The sequence below is a fragment of the Gobio gobio genome (genome assembly GCF_949357685.1).
Source record: "Gobio gobio genome assembly, chromosome: 4".
NCBI classification, from domain to species: domain Eukaryota; kingdom Metazoa; phylum Chordata; class Actinopteri; order Cypriniformes; family Gobionidae; genus Gobio; species Gobio gobio.
The window spans coordinates 17441898-17454113 of record NC_137100.1 but is presented as its reverse complement, the minus strand read 5'-3'; the positions used below and the strand labels follow the sequence as shown (position 1 = coordinate 17454113).

The window sequence follows — 12216 nt, the reverse complement described above, 5'->3', positions numbered from 1 at the left end:
ACAGCGATCTCCGCCCTGAGCACGGGGGCGTTCGCCTCCACTACAGTCGTGAAGTGAACGCCCCTGAACTTGGGGGGACGCCGGGCGAACTGAATCGCATAGCCGAGTCTGATGGTACGGAGGAGCCACCGAGACGGGCTGGGAAGCGCTAGCCAGGCTCCCAGACTCCGAGCAAGGGGGATCATCGGCACCACAGACGTACCAGCAGCGGGGCAGCGAGGCGGAACGCAGGGATCCGGCTCGGACGGCATGGGAGCGGCCCGAAGCGGGATCTGAGTGTGCTGTGCAACACTTACCTGCATCCGCGGAGGGGACGTGCGAGTGTGGGGAGGCCACTTGTGTGCGTCCCGACAGCCGGCGTCCCCTGCTGGCGAAGGGAGAGGTACTTGAGGGTGGCGAGGCATGGGAGCGTCGACCACCGCCAAGCGCGTTCTCTTGGCACCCAGAGATATTGGAAACTGCTCTTTTATTGATGTTTCGGAACAGAAAAACAAAAGATTTTCCCCCGGCCCTCCTCCGGGGGAAGGAGTGGTGCTGCAGCCATCTCCCTCAGAGCAGTTTCCTCCATCTCTGGGCGGCCCGTCTCAGGGTCGCTTGCGACGACGCTTGCCACCTGGCTTGGCAGCGGCCTGAGCGGGCTGGACATCCTTCCCACGGCCGGCCCCATGCCGTCGGCTGGTGGAAGGCTGCTGCGGTGCCTTGGCGGGGGCGGAGGCGGCGGCGGGTGGACGTCCTCGGCGACGAGTAGTCGGAGGCGCTGCCGCCGGCTGCGGGGTGGAGGCAGCAGCGGGCCGCCGGGGCAGGATGTGCTTTATCGCCTCCGTCTGCTTCTGGGCGGCCGAGAACTGTTGGGCGAAGCTCTCGACCGCGTTGCCGAATAACCCAGCTGACGAAATGGGGGAGTCCAGGAACCGATATTTATCGATATCCCTCATATCAGCCAGGTTAAGCCAGAGATGCCGCTCCTGGACCACAAGTGTGGACATCGCCTGACCGATGGCACGGGCGGTGACTTTCGTCGCCCGGAGGGCGAGGTCCGTCGCCGTCCGGAGCTCCCGGAGGAGCTCTGGGTCAGGCCAACCCTTGTGCATGTCAAGCAGTGCTTGGGCCTGGTGGACCTGAAGCAACGCCATGCCATGCAAGGCGGACGCAGCCTATCCGCAAGCCTTGTAAGCCTTCCCAGTCAGACCGGAAGAGAACTTACAGGCCCGAGACGGGAGACGTGGGTCACCGCGCCAGTTAGAGGCGGTCGCCGGACACAGTTGCATCGCGACGGCGCGCTCCACTGGCGGGATCCCCACGTAACCCTTGGCTGGCCCGCCGTCAAGGGTAGTGAGGGGGGAGGAGTCACTCGGCCAGTTTCTGGCAGAAAAAGGTGCCGTCCACGACCTTGTGAGCTCCTCATGCACCTCCGGGAAGAAAGGTGTCGGGGCGGGACGCTGAGAACCAGCGCGACCCACCCCGAGGAACCAATCGTCCAACCTAGAGGGTTCGGGACACGGTGGAGGGTTCCACTCGAGCCCAACCCTTTCGGCGGCCCGGGCAGGCATAGCAGCCATCTCAGGGTCCGGGGCAGCCGTTGCCACTCTCCCAGAGGGAGGCAGTACAACTGACCCTTCATCCCCCGAGGACTGAAACTCCCCCTCCGATGCAGCGATCGACATCTGTTCGTCCGCTGGAGCTCCAAAAGTCACCACTGGTCTCCCGTGGGAGGGTCCAGCGGGTTCTCTTGGAGGCTCTACCGGCTGTGGAGCTGAGGGATTAGGGGCCTGCGGAGGATCGCTCGGCAGGTTTGCCCTAAACGTAATCCTCAGATCACCCTGGCCATCCAAAGAAGCAGGTCCACCCAGGTTAGGGGTAGACCTAATTCGTGGGATGGGTAAGGGGACTCCCCCAGCCCGGAGGTAGGAGAGTCTCGATCTTAGCTCCGAGATAGTCATGTTCCCGCAGTGGGAACACGAACTATCCACAAACGCCGCCTCAGCGTGCTGTTTGCCCAAACACGTGAGACAGCGATTGTGACCGTCAGCAGGGGACAGGGAACGACCGCATCCAGAAACGCACGGGTGGTAAGACATCTTGAAAAAGACGGCACGTCACCCATGAAGCTCTTTTTGTGAGGAAACGCTCTGTGCTGAAGCACTCAGGGGGAAACGCGACAGCGCACGGGATTTAGTGCAGCCCGTGCCTGTACTCAAAACAGGGAAAACGCCCAACCAGACCAACAGAAATTTGTTGCTGTGAAAACAGCAGTTTTCTCTGTACCACAGAGGCAGCAGATGAGTTTCCGCGATCCCGCTGGAATGTGCCGTCTCTCCAACACGCGTTTCTCCTCTTCTCCGGTTCTTCAAACTCTTTCTTAAATCTTGCTGATAGCAGCGAACTCAATATGAGCGGTCTTCGATTGCCGTTTGGCTCCGAAGTGAATGACAGCGTGCATTCGCTCTCGCTTCCTGTTTATACCCGCAGTGCGGGGCGGAGCGCGAGATGCAAATCTCGCACGCCAATTGTTCATTGGCCGGTTCTAGATAGCTTGAAGCTGATAGGGGCTCCCAGAAGTGATCCCAATTCGTCGGTACGTCCGACGTACGTCGAACGTGACCGAGTGAATGGGAACTAAAGTTTTATTCAGTTGTTCTTAAAAATACAAATAAAGTAAGTCACTTTACAAGTTTATGCACTCATAAAAAAATCATGTCTAAACATAAGATTTATGTATTTGATTTGCATATAAATTTGCCATGCATTTGGATTACATAATTTTAACATAAACAAAGTAATAAACTTAATGAAATTCTTATTTGTAAATCATATAAAAATTAAACAGTTAAGATATATGTAATTGTATTAATAAACTGAATGTGATCATATATGCCAGTTATATATAAATGAAACAGTTAAGACTTATGTAATAGTACACAGAAAAACACCCATGTTAAATTTACACTTCCTAGTGTTCGTGTGCTCACTACTGGGTTAAAGTACCATTGAAGCGGTGTTGACATTAATGAGATAATTGAGTGATGATTGAGCATTAATTATGAACACCTGATGATAATGAGCAGAATCACTGAAGGAAAGAAAAACACAAGAACTACAACTGACTTCAGCCACAGCTTTAACCAAGTCAAGTCAACTTTATTTATATTACGCTTTTAACAATGCAGATTGTTTCAAAGCAGCTTCACAGTGAAATCAACTGAAGATAAAAGAAGACATTAAACCTATGAAGATCTCATCAGAGGAGGATTAAACAACTCCACAAACAGCATTACCAGCTTCACACATTACTAACCAGATTGACTTTATTTCTGTCATTTCTGTTTTAATGAAAATAATAGTTTAATTGTCACCATGATGGTGTTCAGTGTTTTCTATAATTAGGCTCTTGACTCTTTTACATTAGTTTTTCTCTGGCTCCTTTAACTGTGTTTATAAAGCACTTTTGTTATAGCAAAGAAGGAGAAAATGTTATCTGGTGATTTGGCTTTCTATTGATTATGACATAATCATCGTGTGGTGATTACTGGTGTCATTCAGAGTCTAATGCTCTGGTTGCATGTTATTAATTTTGCTTTATTCATAATAATGGCCATTTGATTCTACAGCATGAGTTTCAGTACTGTTGTGGTAATCTAATAATATGCAGGATTTTTTTTTAAACTTAGTGCACAAAAGGCTTTAAAGCAGCACTAGGTAGGTTTTGCTCTCGGGGTCCCCCTACAGTTGGGAAACAGTATTGTCCTCTACTACTGTCGTAAACTCTTGTCATCTTACATCAGTGGATGCATCGCACGTGCATTTGTTGACATGACAACTATGATAGTCCTGAACACTGCCAGAGTTCACATGCAGGTGTTCTGCTTGCGTCGCGTGTGAAATGTCTTCATCCCAGGTACAGTGGCATATGTTTCAGCATGTCATATGAATATAATTTCATGGGTTTTATTTTTTTCAAACGCCAAATGATCGCGATGCTCACGTTTACAAGCCAGCGTCATTATAGTAGCCTAGTCTATTGGTTACCGTTTGACGGAATCTATATGATACTTCAATTCAATGTTTGAGTGGTAGGTAATAACCATACATCACATCGTCAATATTATAATATCAAGCTACCATAGATGAATCTGCAAATTTGAACAATCGATTTGCATTATAGCTTGAGGCAAGACAAATAAACAAATATCACAGACATTTTAGGTATCCTAAAATATGATTTTGTACGTCTTATGTATTTACTTGCAAGAATGTAGCCCCTCCTCCTTCAGCTCACGCCAACGAGCAAGCACGCTGGCCCAATGTTGATCCTCGTCCTGCCTTTAATCCAATCACTTTCTCGTTTCCTCTTTTTGCTTTCCTCCGACAAAACCTTTGCTTTCTTATTTTTCTGTGCTGCTTCGGCCATGACTATAACATCCGGCAAACAAACGATAGTTGGGCTTGGGCTCGTACATCCGAATTTAAGGAAGTGGGGGTGGTGGTGGAAGTGACGTATATGCCGTAAAGCAGTAAAATTTTGTAGTTCTTTTTGTTGTCGGGTTAGAAATCCGAAGTTTAAAAGTATGATTAAAAACGATACAGACCCCGTCAGGCTATGGCAGACGTGTCATTCAACCTATTGTAAGTCGATGTATCATCACAAGAGTCTTGAAAATACATTAAGGACGGTTGAAAAGTTACCTAATGCTGCTTTAATGCATGGCCGTAACTAGACACACACAGACATCAAGAATCAGCATATGAATCTCTACAATGGTGACTGACTATCAATGAAAAGTTTCATGCTGCAGTGCATGTTGGGTACCACCAATCAAAACTTTCCCATGGGTCCCAGCATGCATTGCGGCATGAATAAATTATGCATCTGAATTGTGACAAATTTTCTTTGATTCCTACTAATTGCTTTTACTTTTGTTGTTTTTCTTGTGACGTTTTATAGTAGCTTGTTTTATGTTCAGAGTTGTTTATCTGATTTTTTGTATTGTCACCATTATAGAGATTCATACACTGATTCTTGATGTCGGTGAGTGTCGAAATAACACAGTAGATTAAAAATTTTCGTTTTTTATTCCTGCATATCATTTGATTATCAGAATCACATGGCTATCTTTATGAATACTACGAAATTAATACACTACCTCTTTAAGCAGAGCATTATACTAGGAATGAGATCAGTGATTCAGCCTCTACATGATGATTATGTCACCATCAATAAATAGCCCAAACCCTAATAATATTTTTTCTTGGCTTTCCATGTCATAACAAAAGTGCTTTGTAAACACACAGTTAAAGCAGCCAGAGAAGAAAGAGTCAAGGGTCAACAGCCCAACTAAAGCAAACAGTTCTCACCATCACGGTGACTTCATATAAAACTATTATTTTCATTAAATCAGAAATTACAACAATAAAGTCGATGTGGTTAGTAATGTGTGAAGCTGCTGTTTTTTGGAGTTGTTTAATCCTCCTCTGCTGAGAGATTCAGAGATTTAATGTCTTCTTTGATCTTCAGTTGATTTAATCTAAAGCAAGCTGTGGCTGAAGTAAGTTGTAGTTCTTATGTTTCTCTTTCCTTCAGTGATTCTGCTCATTATCATCATGTGTTCATCATTAATGATCAATCATCACTTAATTATCTCATTAACGTCAATGCTTCAATGGTACTTTAACTCAGTAGTGAGCACATCAATGAACACTAGGAAATGTTAATTTAACATGGGTGTTTTTCTGTGTACTATTACATATTGAATCACATAAAAAAATGTGAAGTCATAACTTCTTAAAGACTTAAAAAATGTTAAGCAGTTAAGTCTTAACTGTTTCATTTACGTATGACATACAAATATGAATCACATTAAGTTTATTAATTTGTTTATGTTAAAATTATGTGATCCAAATGCATGGCAAATGTATCATTTTAAAAGTTTTTAGGACAAATCTATGATTTTCAAGTTTTTTGGAGGGTCTTCTGCTGTTCAATCGGAAAATTAAAATTTTTTGGAAATTGCGCAGTAAACTTGTCTTGTCTCAAGATGTATTTACCACAATATAACTTCATGATTAAAACATAAAAATACAGCATATTATCAATAGATTTTATTTATAATATACACAACATCTCCATTTAAAATGCAAAGTTTTACTGTTGTTTTACCAATTTAAATAAGTTTTAATTAATTATTACATTATAAACCTTTAAATTATATGGTGCTGTCCCGTTAAACCTACAACATTACTGCTTTATTTTTTACAGGAATTCTCTGGTAACCACAGCTTGGACACAGCGTTTTCCTGTAAAAATAACAGTTTTTTTTTTAACAGTGTAGATATCCATCCATCCATTATAAAAGTAATCCACACGGCTCCGGGGGGTTAATAAAGGCCTTCTGAAGCGAATCGATGGGTTTGTGTAATAAAAATATCCATATTTAAAACTTTATAAACTAAAATATCTAGCTTCCACCAGAACGCCTTCCGTATTCAACTTACAAAGAAAGTGTAACGCATCTCGCAGTTCAAAACGCTTACACGATGTCATATTTATATATTGGAGGGAGGTTGTCATTAATTTATTTCTGTCCTTTGAAAGTACTTTATACATTTGTGTAGATGTTTTTTTTAAGACAAGAAAGCCATAAAAGGGATAGTTCACCCAAAATGAAAAATCTGTCATCATTTATGCACCCTCAAGTTGTATGAAATTCTTTCTTCTGTTAAACACAAAAGATATATCCTCCTCCACTCTTCTGTTTGACCGCTAACCAATGACAGGAGACGGGAAGCACAGATTAAATGGGTCACAAATCAGTTGAGAAGCTGGAGGAAAAGTAATTGGAAGGACAGAAGTGTGGCACTAATCAAAGCCATAAGGTTAAAACGGTTAGCCTAAAGCATGTGAAGGAAGGGAGGCCAAGCAAGTGCTGCCGAAAAGAATAATAGATTCCTGGCAATGACAAAATGACGTAGAAGGCCACAAAGGTTAATTTACCTTTTGTTACATGGCAAAAGGTGTACTCACAGAGAGGGAGAATTATTTTTTATTTTACACATAATTGACTACAAATTGGATTTCTGCCCATCAGTATTATTAAAAGTCTTTCAATTTAAAGCCACAGTGTTTAACTTATGTGCCATTAAAGCACCATTGAGGTACTAACTGATACTCAATTGTATCTGCCTTTTAATTGTAATGATAATCTTATCAACGTCTTTGCTTGATTGTTTGGATGCTATAAAGAGATGAATATGTCTTAATTTTCTTCAGCTTAATGCGTCTATGTCTGATATGGTGGTCATTAGCCCCTTCTATACTCTAATTTTAAAATTCTAGTAAGAAATCTTGGAATGATTTTTGAAATTTGGTAAATTAATGCAGTGGTAAAAGGTAATGTTCTTTAACATTGCTAAAAATGAAACGTTTTTTTTTGTCTTTTAAATATTCCAGTTCTAAATCTGGGGCTGTCAAGCTATTTTCTTGCAGTTACTGCAAAATGCAGTGGCCAGACTTCTGACTGGCATTAGGAGGTATTCCAGTATCTCCCCTGTAATGGCTTCTCTGCACTGGCTTCCAGTGAATTTCAGAATTCAATATAAGATATTGTTCATGGTTATCATTATAAAAATAGTGAGAACTTCAAGATCTGCTCAGAGTGTTCTTTTAAGTGTCACAAAGTCACATGTGGAATCCAAGGGAGATCGTGCCTTCTCTGTCATAGCCCAGAGCCTCGGGAACAGCCTCCCATAAAAGATTTTGTGACACAACTTATAAGACTCAGTTAAAGAAATGTGTTGCTTATAACAGTTCCTAGACTCACTGTCACCACTGATTAGGTGTTATATGTTGTAATTATGTCTATATGGTAATTTGTTGGCAGTGTAACGCCTTTTGTGTGTTTTTGAAAGTGCTATAGAAAGTGTTTTACAGATAAAAATGATTGTTAACAAAGGCTTTTTTATTTTATCAATGATAATGAAAAGGAGAGGAAAATGTGATTTCTTTTCCTGAAAATATTAGTGTTAGGCTTTGACCCACTTATGCTGCTTAAAGCTGAATAAAGAATTACCACCAGAAAACTGAAGTGCTTTGCTAGCAGGTTATGTAACATACCCAAATGCATAAACTGTATGAGATTAATCTATACACAACATAAACGTAATATTATAACTTGCTTCTGCACAAAATGAGTCAAATCCGCAGCACAAGTGAATTGAACTAAATTACGTGTTAGGCATGAAATGTAATTCATGCTCTTTCTAATGCACTAAAACGTATAAACAATGACCATCTGTCGATTTCCCAAACTGCTTGTTGTATGTAAATGGACAATGACAAGCTAAAGAATAACGCATTTTAAATAATGTATCATAATACTCATTACAATGTTATAATTTCAGGAGCCCAGGAGCCTAAAACCAAGGACAGTTTGCAAATTATATTTGAGAAATGTTGATACATGTCTTAATATATAAAATGTTTGGTTTGTCTTTGGTTTTATTTTTGATCAACTAAAATATTAAATGCCATTTTAGTCAGATTAAAACTGATGATCATTAAAGAATATGACAGGCCAAAATATTAACTAAATTTCAAAGGATATTTTCATCAAAATTCATAAACTATGAACTAAATCAGCATACAAGTGGCTTATTAAAGTCCTGTCTTCATAATAAACTAAGGATATAGAAAATATTTTCATATGGGGGAAAAATACTTAAAATGCTAAAACATCACATTTATCTAGTCAAAAATGTATGGTATGATAACTAATTACAACACCCTCAGATAACATATTTAAATGTGACACAAATTAAGGAAAATAAAATATGTTGAATTAGAACAGACGAGAACAGATAAGACCTTGTAGAATATTTTCTGCATTTAATTGCAAGATACATTTCAGATAAATAGCATAAACTTTTACGTTCTCACAAAGCAACAGTAGATTAGAGAAGGTGAATCTGTTGTCATCAGCAGTTTGCATTCTCCCCATCGTCCTAGAAGACCTACACCTCCCAGCATGGCCGATACACTCTTCCCACCATACACCTCATGGTGTCCCTTCTGATGATGGCGATGCTCGGGCTCAAGTCTGAACCGACATCTCTGCGCTCTGTGCTGAGAAGGCTCTCAGGAAGACTGAGATGAGGCACTCCTTTGTTCAGAGACGCCAGGGTCCTCAGCAGATTGGAGTCCGCCACCACAATGATCCTGGAGTTGCCTGGTGCAGATCTCAGAGTACTCTCCTCCAAGCTTTCACTCAAGCCTTGCAGATCTAGCTCCGTTTCATCAGCTTTGGTCATAGGAATGGCAGCGGTTCTGAAGTAGCACTCTGACAAAAGTGCGACAGTGATGAGGACGGTCCCAACGGAGAGCTTCATTCTTGATCCCGAGCGTTTGCTTTAGTGGTTCAGCTGCTGTCTTTTGTCTTCTCTTGCAAGCTGATCTGATGTTGGTAGCAACTTGGTCCATTTTTATAGGCCTACATGGCCTTCAATGTGCCACGTTACCTCAGATTCATCAATGTCTTGGTTTCTCATGAGTAGGTGGCTATTAAAAAGAACACAAAAACTCATAGAGAACCTGATGAGACCCCTGACAGAGCTCAAGTGTTTTGTTTGGTGGAAAGTTGATTAAGATCTCCTGAAACGTGGCTTGTGTTCAGTGTGCAGACTACAGGGTTCCTCTGAGTGGGCATCGTAAGAGGGGATGTATTTCCAGAATCCTCACACTTTGAAACAATATGAGAGGATTACAAACCTGTTGAAGAATCCAAGTGAATTATAACTGTTTAAGCACAGAGCATTTTTATTAGAATCAAAAGGCAAAGTTTTAAAAAGAGGCTCTAGCCATTGTAAGCCAAAATGAAGATCAACACCCAGCAGGAGGTTATTTGGTTTGCTCATTCATGACAGTGTTGCAGGTGCTTCAATTAATATCAAGCATCATGTCGACGCAACCTGAATGGGGCTGCTACTGGTAAGTGCTAATTGATAAAGAGAACGTCAATACATTCATCAACCTCTGAATAAACTAAAGGAAGTGAACCACATTAGTTTTAAATTGAAAACATGAGACCATGGCAAAGCAGGTGATGTGTGATGCTTTGTTTGTTTTTCTTTACTAAATATTTTATTATGTTTAGACTCATTGTGTCCTTAAACCTGAAAATAATCTTACTGAAGCAGGACAATCAATATAATATACAAGGCTATATATTTAACAAATGCGTAAAATATTGACTACTTTAATCATCCCATGATGCCTTGCTTTTGACTGAGTATAAAAATACAACATAATCAGAGTTTATTGCAGAATATTCTAGTATATACAATAACTCTTGTTGAGAATAAGACTGCAAAGTTTATTGGCTGTGTTACCAAAGATGGTTCACCTGTATTGCGAATGGGAGAAACTGCAAACTGCAATTTGGCGTCTCTACAAGCTGAAATATGGGTTCCCTTTCAGTCGGTACATTACGAATTACGTCAGTTACTGACGAAATGGGGGTTTCGCTTAGAAGCCAATCACCTTTGAGATCTACAAAATGGCATGAAAATGGCATGGGTCTGCGGAATTTGCATAATGCAACCCCGTCCCACCGCGTGGGTATAAAGGGCGTTGCATTGCACACTCGCATTATGTTTCTGCTTCAGAGCCGAGTATCACTTGCCTGAGCATTTATATCTCTTCAAGATGAGCTTCTCTCCAGAGTGTTGGTGTGACCGCGCGCTCTCTGGGTCAGGTGATGTCGACTTCGGTGGCCCAGGAGCGCCACCTTTGGCTCAACTTGGCTGACATGCGAGAATCTGAGCGGACCCGGTTCCTCAATTCTCCCATTTCCCAGGCTGGGCTGTTCGGCGGGGTGGTCGAGGACTTTGCCCAACAGTTCTCGGCCGCGCAGAAGCAGACTGAGGCAATCAAGCATATTCTGCTCCGGCGACCAGCTGCTGCCTCCACCCAGCCGCCGGCACAGAAGCCTCAGCCTGCTCCCTGCCGAGGCCGCCCTCCTGCGGCTCCCGCCCCTCCCGCTCGGCCCCAGCAGCAGCCTTCACCCGGGCCCAAGCACAGAGGACGTCGCAGGAAGGCAGCCCCACCCGCCCCAGCCCCCCAGCCTGCTAAACGGCAGTCTAAGCGGCGGTCCAGAGACGGGCGGCTCGGAGGTGATCTCGGTTCTTTCCCAGGAGATGGGAGCAGAACCACTCCTTCCCCCGGTGGAGAATCCTTGGTTTTCCCCTTCCGCCGCTGGCCTCACGGTCGGCGGCCACACCCTCGGGCCACACCCCCTTCTTGCACACTGCAACCCGTGGTGTTGCCAGATGATGGATGGCGCTGGTGCTTCCCGGGCTGGGCCCAGCCTGTTATTTGGCGCACCGGCGGATGACGCCATGTCGCTCACCGCATCACAAGGTGGGCTGGAATCCTCCGGAGATGAGGATTCGGCTGTGCTGCCTCCTTCGGGAGCTCCTGCATTGCCGAAGTCTGATCCGGAGCTTACGGCCATGCTTTCCCGGGCAGCCGAGAGCCTTGGGCTTGTGTGGAACCCTCCGCCATGTCCCAAGCGTTCGAGGTTGGACGATTGGTATCTGGGGGCAGCCCGTGCCGAAGGCGCCCGCCAACCCCCAGTGCCCTTCTTCCCAGAAGTGCATGAGGAGGTGTCGAAATCGTGGCGGTCTCCCCTGACCTTTCGCGAACGCTCGGCATCTACCTCCGCCTTCACTGCTCTCGATGGTAGCATGGAGAAAGGGTACACTGGGGTCCCTCCGGTTGAACGCTCTGTCGCGATGCAGCTTTGCCCGCAGAGCGCTTCAACCTGGCGCAGTGACCCTAAGCACCCGTCCAAAGCCTGTAGGTTTACGTCTACTCTGGTGGCGAAGACCTACAGAGCCGCGGGACAAGCCGTGTCCGCCCTGCATGCTATGGCCATCCTTCAGGTCTACCAGGCCAAGGTGCTCAGAGACATGCACGAGGGCAATGCTCACCCCGCGCTTATGCAAGAGTTGCGTGCGGCCACCGATCTCGCTCTACGAGCAACGAAGGTGACTGCACGCTCTCTGGGTCAGGTGATGTCGACTTCGGTGGTCCAGGAGCGCCACCTTTGGCTCAACCTGGCTGATATGCAAGAATCTGAGCGGACCCGGTTCCTCAATTCTCCCATTTCCCAGGCTGGGCTGTTCGGGGACTGTCGAGGACTTTGCCCAACAGTTTTCGGCCGCGCA

General features: G+C 44.4%; 1 protein-coding gene across 1 annotated transcript; it reads right to left on the bottom strand.

Annotated features, from left to right (window-relative positions):
- Positions 1–9003: 9003 nt before the first annotated feature.
- pmchl (pro-melanin-concentrating hormone, like) lies at positions 9004–9378 on the bottom strand (the record flags this gene model as incomplete). Its single annotated transcript, XM_079814492.1, has 1 exon — positions 9004–9378. One exon carries the CDS (start codon positions 9376–9378, stop codon positions 9004–9006), a length of 375 nt encoding a protein of 124 aa, XP_079670618.1.
- Positions 9379–12216: the final 2838 nt, after the last annotated feature.